General features: G+C 46.5%; 1 protein-coding gene, 1 long non-coding RNA gene and 1 pseudogene across 12 annotated transcripts in view; 2 read left to right on the top strand and 1 right to left on the bottom strand.

The window, feature by feature from the left end:
• Positions 1–24,312, top strand: part of LOC122173517 (uncharacterized) — a 223,762-nt gene that overhangs the window by 150,624 nt on the left and 48,826 nt on the right. The gene's annotated exons all lie outside the window — the stretch shown is intronic.
• Positions 11,717–11,896, top strand: LOC112059772 (U1 spliceosomal RNA; annotated as a pseudogene).
• Positions 16,518–24,312, bottom strand: part of LOC112059768 (myb/SANT-like DNA-binding domain-containing protein 1) — a 68,547-nt gene continuing 60,752 nt past the window's right edge. For 4 of the 9 annotated variants that reach the window (XM_065589052.1, XM_065589054.1, XM_065589051.1 and 1 more), the window contains 3 exons: positions 19,928–19,995; positions 18,108–18,356; positions 16,518–17,077 (listed from right to left, as the gene is read on the bottom strand). In XM_065589052.1, coding sequence (XP_065445124.1) covers positions 16,758–17,077; positions 18,108–18,356; positions 19,928–19,995 — 637 coding nt within the window. In that variant the 3' untranslated portion in view covers positions 16,518–16,757. Of the gene's footprint in view, positions 17,078–18,107; positions 19,996–24,312 lie in introns of all 9 variants that reach the window. The other 5 variants (XM_065589048.1, XM_065589045.1, XM_065589050.1 and 2 more) reach the window with 2 other exon arrangements.

Raw genomic sequence — 24,312 nt, 5'->3', positions numbered from 1 at the left:
TTTAGAATTTCCTGCTGTGTTCCTATTACATGACTCTGTAGATAATGAACAATGACATGACTTTAAATTATATTCACTTTTCACCATTTATGCTGCTTGCTTGCTACTTGCCATTAACTCAGCTTGGCCTCTGAGATGAGACTGGTTTGTTAGTTGCTTTCTGACTCTCTTGCACTAGCCCGATGCAATAGTTTCGCATGCAAACATCAGAGCTGACACAGTTTCAGAAAATGCCTTCACTGGTTATTACTGAGCATGCTCCAACAGTAAGGCGGCCAGTTCTGACAGGAGGCATATTCCTACACACACTACACCTGTCCTAGACATGTGTAAGCCATTGCAGGGGGCCCCATGTGACTCTTTGGGGAATCAGTCTATGTACAACTTCTGAATCCTGGTTGATGTTATGAAGCTGGTATTATGAAATTGCTGTATCATGGAATGACTCTATGTGGATGTGGAATCCACCTTTGCCGATAGGGCTGTAGGTAGCCCATCTTCTCCCAGAAAAGCTACCAGGGTGGGTCATTAGACTCTTAATAGTTGTCTATTCAGATGGAAACACCTTGGGACAATGGGTTGACTGAAGATGGGAGAAGCTAGTCCCTCCAACTTCTCTGCAGGGAGGGCGAGTAGAAAATCACCAGCAGCAGAACAGAGGCCTTGGCTACACTTGCGAGTTACAGCGCTGTAAAGGCTCCCCCAGCGCTGTAACTCACTCCCCGTCCACACTGGCAAGGCATTTGCAGCGCTGTATCTCCGTGGTTGCAGCGCTGCATGTACTCCACCTCTCAGAGAGGAATAGCAAGTATTGTGCTGCCACTGCAGCGCTGCGGCGCCAGTGTGGCTGCCCAATGCACTGTGAATGGCCTCCAGAATTATTCGGCAGTATCCCACAATGCCTGTTCTAGCCACTCTGGTCATCAGTTCAAACTCTAGTGCCCTGGCCCCAGGTAACCAACCATGTGACCGACCCTTTACATTCCCCGGGAATTTTAAAAATCCCCTTCCTGTTTGCTCAGCCCAGCGTGGTGTGGAGTGCTATCAGCGAATCTTTCCAGGTGACCATGCCTCCATGCGCCAAGTGAGCCCCAGCATGGAGCAATGGCGAGTTGCTGGACCTCATCAGTGTTTGGGGGGAGGAAGCTGTACAGTCCCAGCTGCGCTCCACCCATGCCCCCTTCCCTCAGTCCCCGGTGCCAGAATGGGAAAAGGTGCTCTGTGGGCTAGCTGCCCATAATGCACCGCTCCCAATAGCGCTGCAATTGCCGCAAATGTTACCACGACAGTGTGCTGGGCAGCTGTCAGTGTGGACAGACTGCAACGCTTTCCCTACTCAGCTGCACAAAGTCAGGTTGAACTCACAGCGCTGTACATCTGCAAGTGTAGCCAAGGCCAAAGAAACCTGGTGATGATAGGGGGACATATAAACTCATGAGTCTCTGGCTATGTACATACCACAGCTTATGTCGGCATGACTTATGTTGCTCAGGAGTGTGAATAAACCACCACCCCTAAGCGACATAAGTGCCAGTGTGGACAGCTACCGCCGCTCACACAGGTGGTTTTATTATGCCAATGGGAGCGTTCTCTCCCCTTGGCCTAGAGCATCATCAACAGACATGCTTCATCAGTGCAACTGTGCTGCTGCAGTGCTGTATGTGTAGACAAGCCCTCTGAGACAGGACAGGAAGCTTTGGGCAGGAGACAAGACAGAGATGGGCATGGTTTCAGAGTGGATGTGGGGAGGGAAGGGAAGGTCTGGTTTAACGGCAAGAGCAGAGAAAGTCAGAGAAAGTTAGCTGCAGGAGGAGAGAAACCATGATCTGAAGGAAAAGGATCCTGGACACCTCAGAGGATTTTGGGTCAGGGAAGTGCATATAGGGGTGTTTGTTATTGTGTATAGAGCTGTGTATTTCTTGTGTTACTAAGTGAAGAGTAATCGTGTTTTAGAATCCTGTACCAAGTCTGTCTGTTCATCTGTTGGCTTTCACTAGCGCATGCCCCCGAAGAGGTAAACTGTAAACCAGAAGGGTCACCCCTTTGGTGGGATTCTTGGGAACATGCAAGAGATGCTGGTGAGGCTTGGGTGAGACAACACTCGTTTCAGAACCTAGACACTCGGGCTGTGAGGGCCCCACTGCCAAGAGGTGTGTCAGACATAAGTTTTGACCTGGGGTGCATGTCTAGAGGCTCAAAGCCAGGAACAGTGTCTACAATATGCACGGCCCCAGCAAGCTAAGGGAACGTAGGATTCAGCATTTGGATCCCCTAACAACACCCTGCCCAGCATCCAGCAGTGAGGGCCCCAGTGAGATCTGTGACACCCTGGCCCACAGCAACCCCTCCCCAGAATGCGGGAAGGAGGAGGAAGTTGACTATTTTGCCAGGCAGCCATCCCAGAATATCCCCAGCCCCTAAGCTCAGCTGTCAAACCATCCCTGCCAACCCCCCGTGTTTTGTGCTTAGGGCAATTTGACTGGGCCCCCCCAAAACCTAGGATGGGGCCTACCAAACACTGCACGGAAATGCTGAAATTCAAACAAATCTGTTTCACTTAAATTTGGAAAAAATAATTAAAATATGTTATCAAGATTAGGTTTAGTAATACTCCCCCCCCCCTTTTTTTTTTTTAAATAAAATAACCTGAATTTTTTACCTTAATTACTGAAGTGTTCCTTTTGGCATGTACAACTTTCATGCAGTAATTTTTCTTTTGCTCAGCCAGATACCATAATTAATTGAGTCTGAAGCAAACTCCTAGATCCAAACACTACATCTTAATTTTGGAACTCTCATTATCCTTTGCATTGTTACAACACCTTCCACTGGATGAGCTCAAAGTGCTTGACAAACATTTGCACATTAAGCCTTACTCTGGTCCTATGAGGAAGTATTATTCCCATTTTTAGGTGTGAAAACTGAGGCACAGCACGGTTAAGAATTTGCCCAATGTTACATAGCCAGGTCCTGATTCCAATTGTAATTACGCTAGTGTAAATCTGGAATAACTCTACCAATGTTAATTGAATGGTTGGTTATCAGAGTTAATGTCAAAACAGAATCAGGCCCCAAATCTGTGTCAGAAGCAGGACTAGAACTCATAACTCCTAGGCACCTACCGTACATCCCCTCCTGTACAGCTCGTCTGGGATCCAGTCCAGCTCCTACTGAGGTCAATGGAAAGATCCATGTTGATTTCAACAAGAGTTACATCAGGTTCATAATGTCTAATACTATGAGTCAAATTACTCCCGGGCATGACTGGGGCAGCCCTGGGATAGTCAACAGAGACTGGATCTTGATTTCAGTGGAGTTGCATCTGGGATGAATTTGACTCTCGTTTCATTGTAGGATAAGTGTGAGGGGCAGATGGAAAGTGAGAGAGGAAATCTATGTTTAACAAGAAAAAGGGTTGGGAAGTGTTTGGAAAAAAACAGGTGAAGGCCTGGGAGTTTATGATTAGTAAAAATGCTTAGTGTTTGCTAGTATGAAAGTCCCGCTGAAAGAGCCACATCTTCGCCTTCTGCTGACAAACCCACAAGGGAGGACAAACCCCGCAGGACATGTGGGGTACCTCTCAGTCCTTCCTGCGAGGGGTCTCAGGGTTTCTCCGCCTTGGCTTTGGAGCAGGCCCGCTGTTTGGCCTTCTAAACTTGTGAGTATCTTGACAGTCACAGTATTAGACTCTGGCAAAGAACTACATATACAGAAGCCCAGCGCACTGGCACAGTTCTGCAGGCAACCCCTTCTCTCAGGGCAGCGCTGCCACCTCAGAATCTGTGTCACGTGAGGTCCTGGCAGATGGCTACCCACAAACCCCCAAGCAGGGGATGCCACTGGGCAGAGGTATCAACGCATAAGATAACACTGATGGTATCTGACAAGGAGGAATCACTGCTAATGTGTATGGGGTGGGGAACAGCACTCTGGAAACCTGCTATCCTCCAGCCCCACACACACACACAGTGTACCCATGAAAAGGCTTTTTAGTAGGATTGGGGTGGGGGGCAGTCCTCCTCCTCAACCCCAGAGACACCTGACTTGTCTCCCTTCTGGCCCAGTCTACTTTATGAAATTAGGTCAGTCAGGGGTGTGAAAAATCCACTGCTGAGTCCTCATGTAGTCAGCGCTTAGGTTGACGGAAGAATTCTGTTGACCTAGCCACCACCTCTCAGGGAGTTGGATTACCTATGCTGATGGGAGAGTCCCTCCTGTTGGCATAGCTAGTGTCTACACTGAAGTTTAGTGTTTTATATGTAGACAAGCCCTCAGACCATGTCTATTTTCTTAAGAGGCCGTTCAAATCCCCTCCTCAAGTACCAGTAGAAAAGCAAATCCTGGCAGCTGAAATTGCATGTTCCAAATGACAGATTTTTGGAAAGGACGGTGAGATAGTTCACTCTCCCCTGTTTTTACACTCTCTCTCCTGTCACACACATGGCAGGGCAGGCTGTTCTAAACCACCCATGCTAATTTCCCTTGTTATAACTGCCCTGCATAACACACAAAATGCTTGGCTTTGGAGGGTGATATTATAAAGAAGGACACTGTAATTTAGTGGCTCATTTAATGTGAACCAAGAGAAATATGAGCCATGCCAATGCCACACTGGGGCTCTATTTATATCCATTTTGCTGTATGGTATGATTTATAATGAGGAATAATTTTATATAGTATTAGAGTGGTAATAGGGCTTATTAGGTTACCATGTCTGAAGTTAAGAAACATTATACTACAGTAGGCTCTGTTAACGTGATGTAAGAATAACCCTTCGGTATTAAATCCTGTTTCTAAGCTTCTTACAGTAAATATTACTGTACTATATTTACCAAGGAGTCTGAGCTTTTAGTAGCACAGTACAGGGAGCTACATTTCTTAGTTCAAAGGATTTGTACTGAATCCCATGAAATTCAAAGATACAAAATTACATTTAATGACAATAATGTGCCGCACTTATTTCGCCCTTTGCATGTTCAACGTACTGTGCAAACATTAATCCTCACAGCACCCCCGTGAGGCAGGGAGGGGAGTATTGTCATTCCCCATTGCACAGACAGGGACTGAGGCAGAGAGCGGAAAGGCTACATTTTTGTGCCTGTGCCCCTGCCCCAAGTTTTGTGCAGGAGACCTATCTTGGGTCTGGTGGAAATACAGTCCTCTCTCTCAGCCTGGAACTAGGGCATTGCAAAGACCCAGTTATAGCCTCCTCTGGTGGGTCATATAGCTTATGGACCCATCAGCCACGGTGCTTCCTTTCCCTCAACTCCATTCATGATGTCCTGGAAATGAGTATTACCCTGGTATATAGTCTCTATCTCTGGCCTGCCCCACATCTCCCTCCACAGAATTGCAGCAGTTTTGCTGCTTTTGGGGGCTTACACAGATGATGGAGGAAGGAACCGGGTTTATCCCTAAGAGGTTTTTTTCTGAAGGCCACACAGTGAGTGAGTGGTGGGGCTAGGATTAGAGCTGGGCAACTCTTGGCACCCAGTTCTGTGCATGATTCAAAGCTCTTTTCTAAAGCTGGAGGACTGGTTAAAGTTTCACTAGTCTATCTAGAAAGCAAAGAGTTCTGTTTCCCATTTAAAGCTCTGGAGGCTCATGATGACTAAGAGTGCAAACAGGAATCTGCCTGTACATTGATTTTTAGTGCCAGCTTAATGCCTGCAAGTAATTAGTTCTGCTGTGCAGGTGGGTAAAGGAATTAAATTGGGCTTGGTAATGAGGGGGAAAATAATCTGCTCCAGGATCTTAGGGACAACAGGAAAGCTTGTACAGGCAAGGCAACTTCTTTGCAAATGTCACTTTCACTTCAGTTGAGTGAGATTTGGAAATGTATGTGTCTTTTTAAAGCAGCTGTCTATATAGTGCAAAGTAAGGTCACTTCATTTACCAGCGGTTTCTCATCTCCGGGAACAAAGATCACCTTAGTCTCATACTTTTGATAGATAAACATTTAAAACAATACTTCGATCCTTTGGTGCAATTCTCTCAGTGCTAACTAGGAATTGGAAGGAGGAATATGATGTCTCATTTTGATAATTTACCTTGGATGAGTGGAAGGATGACATACACAGACTTCCCCTGCATGAATTTGGTTTTAGGGCATCTGCCATAGAGGGCGTGTATTGGATCCATTTTCAGTGAGAGTCAACATGATCATCATTGCATGGCAAGCCTGTTCCCAATGAAGTCAAGGCAGCATGGGACTGAGAGTCAGGCCCTGCGTTCTATTCCCTTGGGCAAGTTGTTTAACTCCTCTGTCTTTGTTTCCCTCTCTGTGTAATATATAATCAATGTGGATAATGATTTCTGTTCTCTTATGCTGAGCTGCGTGGTTGAGAAGTACCATAGAAGAGATATTATTATATTGTTCTTTTGCCCTTGACTTCAGCAGAAGCACGACTGAGTCACAGTCAAAACAGCTGTGAGGAAACCACCCTTGAAGATGGTCATAATGTTTAACCCTGGCAAATATGCCAAACCGATACAGTAATTTACTGAGATTACCTGGGGGGAAGGGGGCAGAAACAATCACCCGGCTCCTTAAACTAAAACAAAGCTGTTTGTCTGCTATAATTTATAGAAACACATCAGTTTTCCTTAGATTATCATGTTTGTTATCCACAGACAGCTATCATTGGTCTATGTTCTGCTCGTGAATTCAAGCAAGTAAATTCCATTGAATTCAATGGGGGTCTAGCACTTAGAGCACAGGCGTGAGGACATGTCTACACTGCAGTCAGAGGTGGGACTGCAGCACGTTTAGACATACCTGAACTAGCTTTGAGTTAGCTTGAATAAAAATAGCAATGAAGCTGTAGCACCACAGGTTGTTTGAACCCACTTGGGACCCTAGGTCTGAGCAGCTAGGGAAACTGAAGCACAAAGAGTTTAAGTGACTTATGGAGACACATGAAATCTGCAGCATAGCCAGGGATAGAACCTAGAGCTCCTGATTCTTAGCCTGGTGCCTTAACAGTTTTCCTCCCTTCACTTGTTTCCAGGTAATTCATTTTCTGTCCTCTATTTAGAACCAGCTCTGGTATGATTGTGTTATGGATGAGGCCTCCACTGGCCCCCATATTATTATCTAATTTGTTCACTTCACTGTTCTGGGTGTTTTGCACCTTCCTTGGCATCGTCTGGTACTGGCCCCCAGACAGGATACTGGACTAGCTGGATCCACTGGTTTGATTTGCTACGGTAATTCCTTTGTTCCTAAGGGACCTCTGCCTGTTACAGACTCAGTAGTGAGTTGCTTACACTTATGGTTCTGTAAAAAATGCTAATTCTCAGGACAGGCGGGACAGTGAATGTCAGGGGAGGATGCTCTGAGGATATCACTGAGCTCCTGGGAGAGATGAGGCATCAGATGAAGGGAGAGAGGGGACAGGAGCTGGAAACCCTATCCCTGCTTCTCTCCAACCTTGACTTCAGAAACATGCCAGCTATATCTGCTGCTGGTTTTGATAGCTACTTACTTGCCACCTCCCAGTAGCTATTCCGCTTTCTAACAGGGTGAAAAATGAAGCTGATTAAAAATAGTAGAGTGAAATCTAAATCACTGGGCAGTGAACTTTTTATATATAGCCTCTTTGTAAACTGAAACTACTGTATGCCTCTCTGGGTGGAAAAAGAAAGCAAGCTTGGACCACACCTCTTCTATTGTGTGCAGAAATCTGCCCATCAATGCTTGCCTATTTAAATAAAACCCTTGTTATAAACACAAGAATGCTGGATGATTGTTTGTTAGTTGTATAGAGCAAAATTTGAAATATTATCGTTTGGCCTGCACCTTTGCTGACACAAAGCCCTTCCTCCTAGCAAGCCGACTGAATTTCAGTTTTTTAGTTTTCCGTCCCTGAGCAGAGTTTATATATAAACCTCTTTCACGTTTTAAAGCCTTTTCAAAAACAGTGAAAATCCCAGCATTGTCAACTTTGAATTTGGTGTCCTCTGATTTCAGATAGACACAGAGGAGGAAAACCTCCTACAGACTCATCTCTGTACAGCCAGGCCATTTTGTGTGTGCTTATTGTTTTATCCTCGTGTCACCTTTCTGCTTTCATGGCTATCACTCCGTCCTGGTGAAAAACCAAAACCCTTCATTAATAGGTCAGCTTGCTTTTTATATCTGTACATGTGGCACAACTGGATAAAGGCGTGCTTCTGCTTTGTTGTTGTTTTTTATATTATATATATATATATATATACACATATATATATATTTTAACTTTACTTTCCACTGCCATGGCAACTGCTGCATGTTTGGCAAAAAGCTTCAAGAGAAGAAAAGGAGCTCACAGAGCTCAGCTGGCAGATGTCCAGTGTAATCATGCCGCAGAGCTGAAATGAGGCCTTTGGCAGCCTTCCAAGTTACAAAGAACAAAGATGAACAGGAGGACTTGTGGCACCTTAGAGACTAACAAATTTATTAGAGCATAAGCTTTCGTGGACTATAGCCCACTTCTTCGGATGCATCCGAAGAAGTGGGCTATAGTCCACGAAAGCTTATGCTCTAATAAATTTGTTAGTCTCTAAGGTGCCACAAGTCCTCCTGTTCTTCTTTTTGCGGATACAGACTAACACGGCTGCTACTCTAAAAGAACAAAGATGTCAGTTCCTAATGTTGGCGGCAGAGCTTGTTTGGCACCCTTATATGGTTTCCCAGAACTCCTTGTCTTGGCTGCCTTCCATTCCCTTTAGGGCAGCAAACAGGATTAGCACACACAGACTTGTTTTTCTCTTTTCTCCTCCAACTGTTCCAATGACATCATCCCTGCTGCATTCATTTGCCAGCAGGGTGACTTTGGCTTTTTTTTTTCTTCTCCCCTTTACAAAAAACACAATGTTTTAAGTAATTCTTGCACCGCTTTTCATTAAATTAAAAACACCGCGGTGCAGTGAGTTTAGCCGAATAAAGGCAGACGGGCTGTATTTTATTTTTTTGATAATTGAATTCCTGCAAGATAAAAATCTCATTTTCCTCAGTCGGCTGTAATCAGCACTCGCAGAGATGTGGTTTCCAACTGCTCTCATCATGTGCTTCCTTATGAAACTCCACAGAGAAAGAGACTTGGCTCCAGTACAGATTTAAAGGGCCCATAACCGGTTAAACTATTCTTGTCACATACAAGTACACATACGAGGGCTAGGTAATGTGGTGCTGATTCTTGTCTGTCTTTCCATATACACACATTACCCAGTGTGGCTCTACGCCTTGTCACAAACACACACACTCTCAGATAATTCCTACATAGCGCTCATGGGTGTGTCAGAAATCAGAGCTACGTTATCTGGTGCAGCACTGATTCTTGTCTGACTCTCTATACACACACACACACAAAGTGTGGCTAAGATGTGTGTCACATGCACATACACTCAAATAGTTGCCGTATAACATGGCTCCGATTTTTGCTGTGTGTGTGTACAAAAGAACGTGGCTCTACCCAGTTCAGCGGGGAACTGGGGGGCAGAGGAAGGGCGGAATTGAATAAGTAAAAGTTTTAAACGGCAACCTAAATACTGGTTTCAACTAGCAGGCAGCAGAACATTATGTAACTAATGCCTGGATTCATGAAACAGAGTCAAGGTTTGCTGACTGCAGATATTCCGCCTCCTCCTCTCCCCCCTTCCTTTCAGATTCATGAACTAGTTTTCAGATTCATGAATCACTTAGGAGCCAGTGAGGGGAAGGGAAAAAAATAGTATTGATCTAATTTCAATGGAAATTGGCTCATGATGATCATGCTGGCTGCTGAGAGTTTACACGTCTGGAGGCTAGTTCCATTACCTGCCTGCAGCAAGAAAAAGACCCTATCTTAAAAATGTTGCTCTAGCTTCATTTTAAACTACCGTACTATGTCCATTGCTGCAATTTATTCTATGTTGGTTACCATGCATAGGGGGCCTGGTTCAAAGCCCATTGCAATCATTGCACATTGACTTCAGTGGGCTGTGGATCAGGCCCACACATCTATGCACTGTATAGCCTCCCCCCTTACCCAATCTTCTTTTCATTTTGTATGCAGCTTAATTACACCGCAAATACATAGGAAAAACAAAACTATTTGGTGCAAGCATTTTCCCAGATTTTCCTGTCCCTTACAATACCCTGCAGCAGAACATGTGGCTGGCTCCTGAGTGCAGAAAAGTCAGACAGCACTTAATTGTTTTATATGTAAATAAGAGAGTTTGTTTTCTTGGAATCACTTCTGTAATAATGAAAACTCAAAACCTAAAATGCAGATTAGAAGGTGATCGATCTGAATCACTCAAAGCCTGCATCTTCCCCCACTTTAAAAAGGGATCACTGTCAAATTATGAGTTGTCTGACAGTTTAAACACTCCTGCCTGGCTGATTCCCTTTCTTGTATTATGGGATTTAGGAGTCAATGCCGTATTTCTGAATCTAAAGATGGATCTGAACTGGAACAGCAGATCTGAACATCTCAACCGAGGTTTGGATCCAGAGCTTGGAGTGCATCTTTACTCTAGTCCTGCAGTAGTCTGTTAATAAAGTAGTTTTATTTAGGAGGCTTTTATACACTGCAGGGCATGAGAGATCAATGCAGAGGAAACCAGGGGATTCTCCACCTTCCCCCACAAACTCCAAACATCTTTCTGTGCTGGACTTAAATATTCAGTCTTTTCTAGGTGAATTCATTTCCCTCTTCTTCCATGGATTCTTCTGTGGTTTGCATTATTGTTTAACTATATTACATGGTGCTGCTTCACTCCTTAGTATTGAGATCACTTTATGGCTCCTTCACCTTCAAAGAATTATACCAATAAACCACTGGAGTTCTGTATCCCCTCCCACAGCAAAACAACTGGATAATGATCTATATATGTTTGGATCCAATATCTTGAATATAAGGTTTGTATCCCTCTTCTTCAAATATGCTGTTTTTCCATCCCATGTTTGTTTCACTTGGCACGTATCTGATGATGTGATGTTTACTTCCTTTTTATCACTGCAGCACAAGAGACAGTGTGAGAGGCCCGAAGGGGATTTCTGTGCTTTAAATGAAAGCTTAGTCAGTGGCAAAAAAAAAAACCTATCCATCTCTATATACACAGCTTTCTGCAGCCATGTATATCTCCCCTATATCCAGTACTTATACAACTTAGCATATTGGATTTTTCCTTTGTTTGCCTTCACTTTCTGAGTTGACAAATATCACTGAATATTTGTCAGCACTGGACAAAGAGGAAGAGCTGAATGATCCATTTTTAATTTTTTTTATTATTTTGCATTTGATGATTCGATTTTTCCTCTCTCTCTCTCTCTCACTCACACACACACACAAAATGTATGTGATGATCAACTTGAGTTGGTAGGAAAGCTTTATGTAACAGCCACTCAGTCTAAGACTCACAGTGCAGGAAGTGTTCTGTTTCCAAAGTTCCACATAAAAACTGGCAGCACATCAAACCCTCTGTTTCATAACAGACTAGAAATAGGATTTTCTAATACCATTCAGAGAATGCTGCTTTTTGTGCAGGGAGCTGAAATTTTATGAATTGTTAATGGTTAACTAAACAATGGCCTGAAAATTCAGTGGCTTTTTTCAGAATGACTGATGTGTATACTGTACCAGTGAGGCTGTCTGGAGGCAGTCATTCCAGCCAGAGCCTGCCCATTAATAATTGAAGGCACCTTTTCAAAGAATTAAGATCCTTAAATAATTAATAACTACATAATTATGTAATTAGCTGGCAGGGGAGATACCATGATCATGAAGGTGGCTTTCCTAGGATGAGGCTCATCCATTGCAATCCAGATATGCTGACTCCAGCAGTTTCCTTAAATGCAGGGTCCTTGAATGCATAGTTTGTGGAGGTTGGTGAAGCAGTGGGGTAGGGGAGTGCATTCATGTTTCCCCTGGAATATAATTGTAGAGAGGCAATGTGATCTAGTGGTCAGAACACAGCATTAGGAACAAGATCGTTGGCTCAGAGTGTGACCTTAACCTATCTGTCTCTATTTCCTCCTCTGTAAAATCAGAACACACCCACCTTGGTAATGTACCTGGTTATCCATATGTGAAAAGTGCTAGCTGAGAGCTAAATCATAATAATAATTGGATTAGTGATCTCATTGATAGAAAGATGCCTTCCCCCTCTAGTGCTCGTATCAGTGAGGTTTACCTTATTGTTTCCTTAGTTTCATTGATTGCCATGTAATCCCCAGTTTTTCTCCTGCAGTAAACGATGAGTTTTCTGAGATTTGGGACTGTATGGTGCCTAGCCCTGCACAGGTGCCCAAGGGGAAAAGAGGCAAGTAATATGAATAACACCTCGCTCTTAATTCATACATTTCAAAGTGCTTTACAAAGGAGGTCAATATCCCTGTCGTACAGATGAGGAAAGTGAGACTCAGATGGGTAAAGTGACTTGCCTTAGGTTTCTGACCAGATTGGTGGCATAGCAGGGAATAGAACCCAGGACTCCTGAGTCTCAGACAAGTGCTTAAGCCACTAGCCCACAGCTGCAGGAGCTGACCACAAATACACTGAGTACAGAGTGTGTAGAGATTAGCACAGAGATAGCTGTTAGCTTCAGAATGGTTGAGGAGGGGAACCATGGCCCTGCCCAGAGGAAGTGCATGCCACACTCCATAGAGAACGTCCAATGGCTGCTCTCTCTTTCTGCTTCTGGGAATCTCAAGGTGAACTCTGCCAGATGAGGCCCCAGAGCTTTCACCTCACCATAATCAGCCCCTTTTTGATTAAAACATGTCTATTTTCAAGCACAGAGAAAAGTGAATGCTTTAAATAGATTCACGGAGATGGGAAGGACCCATGAATTCATCTTGTTCATTCCCCTATCCTTGTTGATGAAGAGTTATTCCCTCTAGGATATCATCCAGTACTTTGTCCAGTCTAGTTTCCAATCACTCACATGATGGGGCTTCCCTTAAGAGACTGTGCCACTCTCTAATCTACCCCCTTGTTGGGAAACAAATATTTCCAGATACTTACTCAGCTTCAGCAATTCTTCTCTCTGTGCTTGCTCTTTACACACATCCGTTGCTTGAAGACTTATATCTCCTTTGGCCATCATCCTTTAGCTAAACCACATAAATTTAGCTCTTGTAACCTTTCTTCATAGGTTAATCTTCATCTTCTGGTCCCTTCATCATTTTTGTTGCTATTCTCTCAATCTGTCTTTTATTGAAGGCAGAATTCCAGATGTGGGCTTACCAGTGCTATGTCGAGAGACACTATCAGTTCCTTGATGTGTGTGTGTGTGTGTGTGTGTGTGTGAGTGTGAGTGTGAGAGAGAGAGAGAGAGAGAGAGAATAGGATGTGTTTAGTCACCCAGCTCCAAAATAGATTAGCCCCAGTTTTCTGGGCTGGCTGAGCTGTGCTTAGGGCAAGCCTGGAGAGATGCAAAGACGGCTTTATGTCAACTTTGCGGTTCCCTGACCCTGTGGCCAGTGGGTGCTAGCTCAATGCCAAGGTTGTTCTATCTTATCCTGACTGAGAACAGCAGTCAAGGACTGGTAAGGTGGAATGATGCCTTGGCCATATCTCCTTTTCCCTGGCCAGGCCCCCTTCAGAGGGGGCTATGGCCTGGCTTTGTCGTAGGAACTGCTATACCTGCAAGACTGAGATTCTATATGGGGGAAATAATTCTAGGCCCATTAAAAACAGGACTGTGTCTGCTTTGCACCACCAGAGTGCCATCCGTCACTAATGTGGCTGGAGGATGCTGGAGAATCAAACATGTCAGGTTGTTTTGCCAATATACTGCGTTAAAAGCCCATATCCAATTTGCTGTCTACTCATCCTCATGTCTTTCTCAGCATTGCTGCTTTGCAAGTTGCTCTACCCTTCATCCCACTCCCTTCCAAAGCTTGCATTTTCCTGGATGTGTATAATTTTGTAGCCATATTTTGACTCCCTCCTAGTCCCTTTACACTATTTGTGTCCTCTCGGTGCTTGCAGATCCTCCCAGTTTAGTATTATCTGCAAGTTTAGGGCCTTGTCCTGCTGCTGTTATGCACATGGATCTCCTACTGAAGTCAGTGGGAAATCCACTCCCAGAGTGGTGGCAGCAGGACTGGGCCTCTAGTGTGCTGCTTACCCTCTTCTTCTAGACATTAATAAAAATGTGAAATAAAACTTGGCCTAACACCGATCCTTTGCTTGCTCCACTGGCCAGCCCCTCACAGTGTATGTAGGTATGTCTACACTACGAGAGTAGTTTGATTGTACTTAAATCGAATATGTGGAATCGATATTACAAAGTCAAACGTGTGTATCCACACTAAGGACAGTAATTCGACTTTGTGAGTCCACACTAACGGGGCAAGCATCGACATTGGAAGCGGTGCACTGTGGGCAGCTATCCCACAGTTCCCGCAGTCCCCGCTGCCCATTGAAATTCTGGGTCGAGCTCCCAATGCCTGCTGGGGAAAAAACTGTGTCGAGGGTGGTTTTGGGTAACTGTCGTCATCCAACCGTCACTCCCGCCCTCCCTCCCTGAAAGCGCCGGCGGGCAATCAGTTCGCGCACTTTTCTGGTGAGTGACAGCGCGGACACCACAGCACTGTAAGCATGGAGCCCGCTGCGACCATCGCTGCAGTTATGGCCGTTGTCAACACCTCGCACCTTATCATCACCCTTTTCCAGAGGCAGATGCTGAGAAATCAGGCGAGGAGGCTACGGCAGCGCGGTGAGGACATGAAGTCTGAGAGTGGCACAGACCTCTCACAAAGCACGGGACCCCACGCCGTGAACATCATGGTGGCAATGGGTCATGTTGATGCTGTGGAACGGCGATTCTGGGCCCGGGAAACAAGCATGGACTGGTGGGACCGCATAGTGCTGCAGGTCTGGGATGAATCACAGTGGCTGCAAAACTTTCATATGCGGAAGGGAACTTTCCTGGAACTTTGTGAGTTGCTGTCCCCTGCCCTGAAGCGCAAGGACACCCGGATGTGAGCAGCCCTGACTGTCCAGAAGCGAGTGGCCATAGCTCTCTGGAAGCTTGCAACGCCAGACAGCTACCAGTCAGTTGCGAATCACTTTGGCGTTGGCAAATCTACCATGGGGGTTGCTGTGATGCAAGTAGCCAACGCAATCGTTGAGCTACTGCTGTCAAAGGTAGTGACCCTTGGAAACGTCCAGGTCATCGTAGATGGCTTCGCCGCGATGGGATTTCCAAACTGCGGTGGGGCTATAGATGGAACTCACATCCCTATCCTGGGACTGGACCACCAGGCCAGCCAGTACATTAACCGAAAGGGCTACTTTTCAATGGTGCTGCAAGCACTGGTGGACCATAGGGGATGTTTTACAAACATCAACGTAGGATGGCCAGGCAAGGTTCATGACGCTCGTGTTTTCAGGAACTCTGGTCTGTTTAGACGGCTGCAGGAAGGTATTTACTTCCCGGACCAGAAAATAACTGTTGGGGATGTGGAGATGCCTATAGTGATCCTCGGGGACCCAGCCTACCCACTAATGCCCTGGCTCATGAAGCCCTATACAGGCGCCCTGGACACTGAAAAAGAACCCTTCAACTACCGGCTGAGCAAGTGCAGAATGGTGGTGGAGTGTGCTTTTGGACGTCTCAAGGGGAGATGGAGAAGCTTACTGACTCGCTCTGATCTCAGTGAAACCAATATCCCCATTGTTATTGCAGCTTGCTGTGTGCTCCACAATCTCTGTGAGAGCAAGGGGGAGACCTTTATGGCGGGGTGGGAGGTTGAGGCCAATAACCTGGCCGCTGATTACGCCCAGCCAGACAGCCGTGCGATTAGAAGAGCCCAGCAGGATGCTCTGTGCATCCGGGAGGCTTTGAAAGCTAGGGTTCCTCAGTGAGCAGGGTAACCTGTGACTATTAAGTTTGTTTAAAGAGAAGCTGAACCTGTCCCCGTTTCTTTACCACTTACTGTTGACTATCCTCTCCAGCTACATACCCCCTTCACCCACTTCCAACACACGTTTAAAAATAAAATAAATGGAACTTTATTAATGAACACCATTTTCTTTATTACGGATTTTGCGGTAAAGTGTTGAAACTGGGACGCAGACTGTGGTGGGGAGTGGGCATAGTGGTGGAAAGAATGCTTCTAAACTCGAGGAATGACAGGTTCCTGCTCCTAGAGTGGTCCGCGGTGGTGGACTGGTTGTTTCAACGGAGCCTGCCACCCCTCCTTTTCGGGACTCTGTGTGTGGGGGCTATTTGACTTTGTGGCGGGGGAGGATGGTTACAGATTCCCTGCTGCGTGGCTCTGTGATCCAGGATAAGGACCGCTGCATAAGATCTCTATCCGCTCTCCCCCGCCACAAAGTCATGTGGCCCCCCACACACAGAACATGAAAACTACCTCCCAGACTGACCAGGGTGCCTAGTGACTGCAATGTGTGTGTGACCTTCTGCTGAACCTGCCCCCGTGTCTGTACCCTGGTAAAGGTGACTGTCCTCTCCAATTACCAACCCCCTTCCCCGCTTCAAACACACTCTCCCCTAAAAGAACATGATGGAAACAGTAATTAACAGAAACGTATCTTTTATTAGCAACTACACAGTTAGGGGATGAAACTGGGACGGGGGCTTGGGTGAGGCGGGAAGGAAAGGACTTATTAAATTTTTGGGAATGAGAGCCTTCTGGTACTTGAGCAGTCTGCAGGGGTGGAGTGACAGTTTTCATGGCCCCTGCCGCCCCTCCTTCTTGGGACTTTGGGTGAGGGGGGTATGGGAGTTTGTGGCGGGAGAGGGCGGTTAGAGATAGACTACAGCGGGGCTCTGTCCTCCTGCCTCCGGTCCTGCAGAACATCCACAAGGCGCTGGAGCGTGTCCGTTTGCTCCCTCATTAGTCCAAGCAGCGTTTGAGTCGCCTGCTGGTCTTCCTGCCACCACCTCGCCTCCCGTTCGCTGTGTGCTCGCTGGTATTGCGACATGTTCTCCCTACACTGGGTCTGCTGGGCCGCATCGGCTTGGGAGCAGCCCATAAGTTCTGAGAACATGTCGTCCCATGTCCTTTTCTTTCTCCGCCTAATCTGCGCCAGCCTCTGTGAGGGGGATGCCAGGGTAGGTCGGGAGACATTCGCAGCTGTGGGATGGGAAAAAGGGAGTGAATTCCTCACAAAGATAATTTTTTGTGAACAATGAACATAGTCTTTCTCTGTGAACAAGACCATGCACAGCACCTATCACATGTGCACTCAGGACAAGGTCGAATTTTCGGCCTTTGCATTCAGTGCCTGGGGTCTTGCAGTGGAGATCAGACAAGCGGGGCAGGACAGCGGAATTCGGGTAGCAGGCTGACATGGTAAGCCATAGACTTTTGGCTGCTTAAAACTTAAATTATAGCAGTGCCCTCCTTTCATGTTCAAAGCAATGCTCCTATCGTTGGCCAGTTCCTGCTGCCGGCAATCCAGCAAGCATGAACTCTGTCCCCGTCCCACCCCCTCACGGCTGTCCCCAGGAAAGATCCCTGTAAGCTGCCTCTCTCCCGCCTCCACCGCGTGGCTGTAAACCGCCGGTGAGAGTTCTGTAAAGGAACAGGCAAGCAGTCCCAATAGTAACATTCCCCTAATTCTAAGCAGGTCACCATGAGCGACATCACTCTGCTGAGAATTTCTGAGACCGAGAAAGAACGCATGCTGCGTGAAAGCCAGCAAAAACCAGGGCCGTATGCCGCCATGCTCTGCAAGGCAATGATCCCAGAGTACTTGATGATAGCCTGGCAAGGAAAAGTTTCCTACTACGGAGGACACAATAAGGCCGCTCTCCCCAGGAACCTCATGCAAAGGCTTTCCAATTACCTCCAGGAGAGCTTCGTGGAGAAGTCCCATGAGGATTTCAGCTCTATCCCCGGACATATAGACCTTCTTTTCCAGTAGCTGCACTGGCAAGGATATATAGACCTTCTTTTCCAGTAGCTGCACTGGCAAGGACTAAAAAGTAGAGCGCCTAGGGCAAACTAATCATGATAAACCGGACATTGTTAGATTCTTTTGCAGTAGTTGCACTGCCAAGGACTAAAATGTTAAGCGCCTAGGGCAAACAAATTATGAAAAACCCATTGTTAATATTCCTGTTCTGTTCAAAATAAATGTTTACATGTTTAAAACACTTACCGACTGATCCTTCCCCTGATTCAGGGTCTGGGTTAATGCCTGGGGACGGTTGGTGGGGGATCTCTGTGAGGGTGATGAAGAGATCCTGGCTGTCTGGGAAATCAGCGTTGTAAGCGCTGTCGACTGCCTCGTCCTCCTCCTCACCTTCCTCATCTTCCCTGTCTGCTAACATCTCTGAGGAAGCGGCAGTCGACAATATCCCATCCTCAGAGTCCACGGTCAGTGGTGGGGTAGTGGTGGCGGTCGCACCTAGAATGGAATGCAGTGCCTTGTAGAAACGGCATGTCTGGGTCTGGGATCTGGAGCGTCCGTTTGACTCTTTGGTCTTCTGGTACGCTTGTCTCAGCTCCTTGATTTTCACGCGGCACTGCGTTGCATCCTGGCTGTATCCTCTCTCCGTCATGGCTTTGGAGATCTTCTCGTAGATCTTTGCATTCCGTCTTTTCGATCGCAGCTCTGAAAGCACGGACTCATCGCCCCACACAGCGATCAGATCCAAGACTTCCCGATCAGTCCATGCTGGGGCCCTCTTTCTATTCTGAGATTGTATGGTCACCTCTGCTGGAGAACTCTGCATCGTTGCCAGTGCTGCTGAGCTCGCCATGATGTCCAAACAGGAAATGAGATTCAAACTGCCCAGACAGGAAAAGGAATTCAAATTTTCCCGGGACTTTTCCTGTGTGGCTGGTCAGAGTATCCAGAGCGTCAACAGAGTGGTGCACTGTGGGATAGCTCCTGGAGTTATTAGCATCGATTTCCATCCACACCTACCCTAATTCGACATGGCCATGTCGAATTTAGCGCTACTCCCCTCGTTGGGGAGGAGTACAGAAATCAAATTTAAGAGACCTCTATGTCAAACTAAATAGCTTCGTTGTGTGGACGGGTGCAGGGTTAATTTGATTTAACGCTGCTAAATTCGACATAACCTCCGAGTGTAGACCAGGCCTGTGATACGTTGCTGTTTCTCATTTTGTTTTGCTTTGTTTACAGTACTCAGTCCAGCTTTCAGTCCATGCGCAAATACTCAAATCCAAGCCAAGTTGAATTAATTTCAAGAAAGGTTTCACAAGACTCTGTCAACTGCTTTACTGAAAACCAGACATACTGGACCTGCTGTTTTTCTCTCTTTCCCATTCAGACACCAATCCTATATCAGGATCTGCTCACACAGCCCCCTGTGACATCGTGGAGTCTGACTGATGTCAATGGGACTCCATATGGGCACAGGGGTTCATACTAGCGGATGCCACTGCAGAATCAAGGGCACATTTTATAATTGGGTTAAAAAAATTCTCTCTCTGGAATGATTTGTTCTTTATTAAATCCATGCTGTTGATCACCCACACTTCTGTTACTCCTCTTAACAGGAACATTCCCTGTTACCATTATTTTACCAGCCATAGAAAGTAATTGCCAGGATTGCTTTTCCATTTTCTCTCCCCCCCCCACCCCCGGCACCTTGCTGTCTCCCTCATCAGAGAAGCCAAGCTTTGAATGGACCGGGAGGGGCTCAGATGGTGTAAATTGCCATCGCTCCACTGAAGTCACGAGAGACGTCAAAAAAGTCATGACAACTTCCATCAGCTGAGGATCTGCCCAAAAGACTGCACTTCCCACTCACACTGACAGGCATAAGGCACATGGTGTGGTAGCTCATAGCTACTGCTCATGCTCTGTCTGTTCTCTGCATAAAGATACTTCAGTCTCTAGGTTTCACAAGCATCAAGTTTAGTTACAGTCACAAGGAAAGCCTGACTTCCCCCATAAGTTTAAAATGCAGCTGGCATTCCAAACCAATTTTTCTGAAGGATCCTTACTTTTCCAGATGGGTCTTCTGATTGAACTTGTCAGCATAAGTATCGACCAAAAGCCAGTAAGGCAAAACCTGGAAGCATTAAATATATACAAATAAGTATGTTGTAATGATACAGATCCCAAGGGAATTAAGCAAGCTTTCTGAGACACTGTCAATTATTTCTGAAAAAACTATGAAGAACACGAAGTTTCAGAATACAGAAGATTCCTTAATGCGTTGTCATATGCCATAGAAAAGGTCATCTGTAGCTCAGATACCAGAGTGCGGTGTGATATGCTGTTGAAATCCTAACTAGGCAATTTTGTTTACCTCTTGGCTCAGAAACACCTCAAATTTGTAACATTTTACATAAAACTCCATTATGCAGTGATTTAAATCCCTCATTAAAGCACTGTCTGCTTTAGAAAACTGACACATTGTTGACACTGGTGATCAGCACCATAAGGTGCCCCTGAACTAGTGTTGAATAGAGAATGAAGGGGGGAGTTTGTTGACAGGGAGCCCTAAATTTTGGCTCCAATTAGCCGCTCCTCCCCTTCACTCTATATTCAAATTCTCCCTTATCAACCATGGAGCAGAACTCTTACAAGCAAGGTTCCTTTCAGAGAGGGATCCGAACAACAACATTTGGATCCCATTGGAATCGGAACGTTCCAAGCTCAGGTTGTTTGGATGTGTTCTCTGACTCTGCTTGCTTTAGGGCTTGTCTTCATCTCAGTGTTAGCGTGTGTCATGGACACTCGAGTTAACAGGAACCACACTGCAAATCAACAGGCTGCATGGAGCATATTTATTAGTAGTGCAGACAGGCCGAGTGTCCTGGGCTACATTTTTAGCTCGAGCATCAGCAGCACTCTGGTGTCAACCCCCACCCACTGATGGGCCATTGAGCCTGAGTTTTAAGGACCGCTTAACCTGAACTAGAGACTTTTGTGTGTTCCTGGCAGTTGGGTGGGGGGCAGCACTTGAGTTTACCTCACAAACTTACAGTGAAGTGAAGGCAAGCCCATAGACAGGGCCGGCTCCAGGCACCAGGCAACCAAGCACATGCTTGTGGCGGCACCTGGTAAGGGGCGGCCAATCTTGGGGTGGCGGGGGGGCAGCGCGGCGCGGCATTCCGCAGGGGCGGGGCGCTCCGGTGGCGCGGCGCTCGGTGGGGGGGGCGGCGCGGGGCGCGGAGCTCGCGGGGGGTTCCGGTGGCTCGGCCGGGGGGGGCGGGATCCGGCGGCGCGGCGCTCAGCAGGGGGGGGCAGCGCGGGGCGCGGTGCTCGGGGGGGGGGTTCCGGCGGTGCAGCGCTCGGTGGGGGGAGGAGTTCCGGTGGGGCAGCGCTTTTTTTTTTGCTGCTTGGGGCAGCAAAAAAGTTAGAGCTGGCCCTGCCCATAGACAACAGCATCTCAGAGTTTAAGGCCAGAAGGGATCATTAGATCATCTTATCAGACCTGCATATCACAGGCTACTAACTTTCACTCTGTTACCCATGTACTGAGCCCACAAAGTTTGTGCACCGAATATTACAAATAATTTTTTTTATTTAATCCATATCTAATTCTTCACTGTCAATACTTCCATTATAAATCCCCATTAGCGATGTTGCTCAGGTATAAATGAGAGTAGGATTTGGCCCATTGAGTTTATTCTTCTTTCATCACATTTGCACAGAGCTTTTCAACCGAACACAGTTTTCTTTCCATACCTTTCAGTTTAATATAATGGTGATAAATGGAGTGACACTGATAAATTTTTAGTTTATTTAAAGCTGTTTATCATCCATATCTATTATGGAAAGTCATCAACTATGCAAAATGTGGGGATGTTTAGAGAGTTTCTAATGTGTATCTATTTATGGCTCTGATGCCTCCACCTTTGTGCTTTGCTCAGGTGCAAGTGACCCAGAGACATTCCATTAAGTAACTCTCTTGTGTTGCTTACATGAAAAGGGAACTTGCCAGCTAGGTTTTGGTGGGAAGCCCTGGTGACTCTGGCCTGACTGGGGAGGGTGTGTGTGTGTAACAAAACATGCTTTGGTTTAGTTATAAGGAGTTTCACAGGATGGGACAAATTCTCCCCTGCTGCCAGTGCCAGAATAAGGAATTCTGGGACCCTGTGCATGATGGAAACTGGAAAAGGGAGGGGGGACACCTGAGTGGCATTGCAACCTAGTGTGTGGGGTTGCAGCATCATTCAGGTTTGACCCAGTCCCACCCTCCATCATGATGGAGGATAGGATGGGGATAAAAGCATTTCTCCCAGGCTGTGTGGTGCTTTCTGTGGCTATTTCTGCAGCGCATCGCTTCTGTGGCCATTCCCCCAGTGTAGGGTGTTTAGCTGGTGGAGCCACTCACTGGCCACACCTCAGACTCCTCCCTCCACTTTCCTTGGAACTACAGATGGAGCACAACACAGCAGCAGCACCCAGGAGGTGTTCGAGCCTCTCAGAGTGGGCTCCTGAGTCCTGCAACCTGGCCCCACTCAGCAGATCCACACTAGTTCCACTGCTTGGCAAGCTCAAGGGAGATGGCAGGCAGCATTCGGGCCTGTCTACTAAGAATACGGACTCAAACATGTGCTGTGCTTTGAAACTTGGCAAAGGAAACCTCAGCCTAGGAGCAATTGTTTGTCTGAGAACAGCAGCGGCTGTTTGCACACCTGTAACGCAAAGGCCGCCAAAAAGAAATAGTTTGTTCATCTCAAAAGCTTTTTTGCATTCCTGTAATTGGAAAATAGGTTTGTTTAAAAAACAATAACAGCAGCTTGCTAAGCTCGCTGGTTAATCTGTAATGCTGTCAAGGCCAAGTTGTGCCCAATGGAGGACCACATTGGCAACTAGCCAGAGAGCCCAAAGGCCGCTTAGGCTGTGTCTACACTACGAACCTGTGGGTGTAATTCCCCTGCTCAGGGACACATACTTGTAGCTTCATGAGAGCCAGAGTGGGTATAAATAGCAGCGTAGCTGTGATAGCACAGGCAGCAGCAGCGGAGGCATAGGCTGAGCCCCATTGGGCCGGATCATCGGCTAGTGTACATCTGGGCAGCAACTGACGTCAATGGTGCTCTGCTGAATTACACCAGCCAATGACTAGTCTTCACAGGCTGCATCTGTTTTGGAAGATGAGGGTAGGTGCAGGCTCCATTGCAGAAATCCCTGAATTGCACTAGGCCAAACTTTCATCACTCCTGCCCTACATTGTTCTAGTATTTACAAGACAAATCACTTTAAATGGCCAAGATGGTATAGATTTTCAGACTGGTGTTTGTCTCCTAGCCCTGGTCCACACTACAAACTTAATGCACAGCCCTGAGTGACACAGTTATACCAACCAAACTTCTGGTGATAGGGTGACCAGATGCTAAGTGGAAAATATCGGGACCACCGCATGGGGGACGCCTTTTTAATTGTTACACTCACCCGTCCAGGTCTTCGGCGGCAATTCGGCGGAGGGTCCTTCAGTCGCTGATGGTCTTCGGTAGCATTTCGGCAGAGGGTCCTTCAGTCGCTGATGGTCTTCGGTAGCATTTCGGCAGTGGGTAGTAAACCTTGCTGCCAAAGACAGAAGCACCCGCTGCTGAAATGCCACCGAAGACCGTCAGTGACTGAAGGACCCTCTGCCGAATTGCCGCCAAAGACCCAAATGGGTGAGTGTAAAAGAAAACGCCTGAAACAAAATTTTGGGACAAATGGTACGGTCGGGACACGGGACAAACTCCTCAAAATCATGATAGTCCTGATTTTATTGGGACGTCTGGTCACCCTACCTGGTGTAGACAGCACCGGGTCGATAGCTTCTCCCATTGACACAGCTACTACCTCTCCGGGAGGTGGATTAATCACACAGATCAGAGCATCTTCACTTAAGTGCTACAGCAGCACAGCTGCAGTGCTGTAAGTGTAGACAAGCCCTTAGCTTGCACAGTAACCACTTTGTAAAAAGGTGTTTAAAATGGGCCGTATCTTGCTATCAGTTTACACCCTGAAATTCCAGAGAAACTCCACTGGAATCAGAGAGTTACCTTGCATTAACCCCAGTGAAACTGGCAACAGGATTTGGCCTGATGTATTCAATAATAGATATTACATTAAAGAATTCAAGTTAGGGAGTACACAAAACCCGGGTCCCCTAAAGGAGTCTCAAATGTCAGCATCATAAATTGGACCAACTCCTGTTGGTGAGAGAGAAACTTTCGAGCTTACACGGAGCTCTTCTGGGAAACTAACTCAACCAACATGGAGCAACACAGCAACAACAACAGTGCATACAGCATCATATTTTTGCTTTGTTTGAAGTGGCAAGAAAAAAAAAAGGAAATTAAACAACAAAAAGCAAATAAATTAAACAAAAGCCCCTGGATGTCTGTCTGATCTCACATACACATGGTGTTCCAGTAAA

This window comes from Chrysemys picta, chromosome 3, assembly GCF_011386835.1.
Source record: "Chrysemys picta bellii isolate R12L10 chromosome 3, ASM1138683v2, whole genome shotgun sequence".
NCBI classification, from domain to species: domain Eukaryota; kingdom Metazoa; phylum Chordata; order Testudines; family Emydidae; genus Chrysemys; species Chrysemys picta.
Note: the sequence above shows the minus strand (reverse complement) of the source record. Positions and strands in the feature narration are given on the sequence as shown.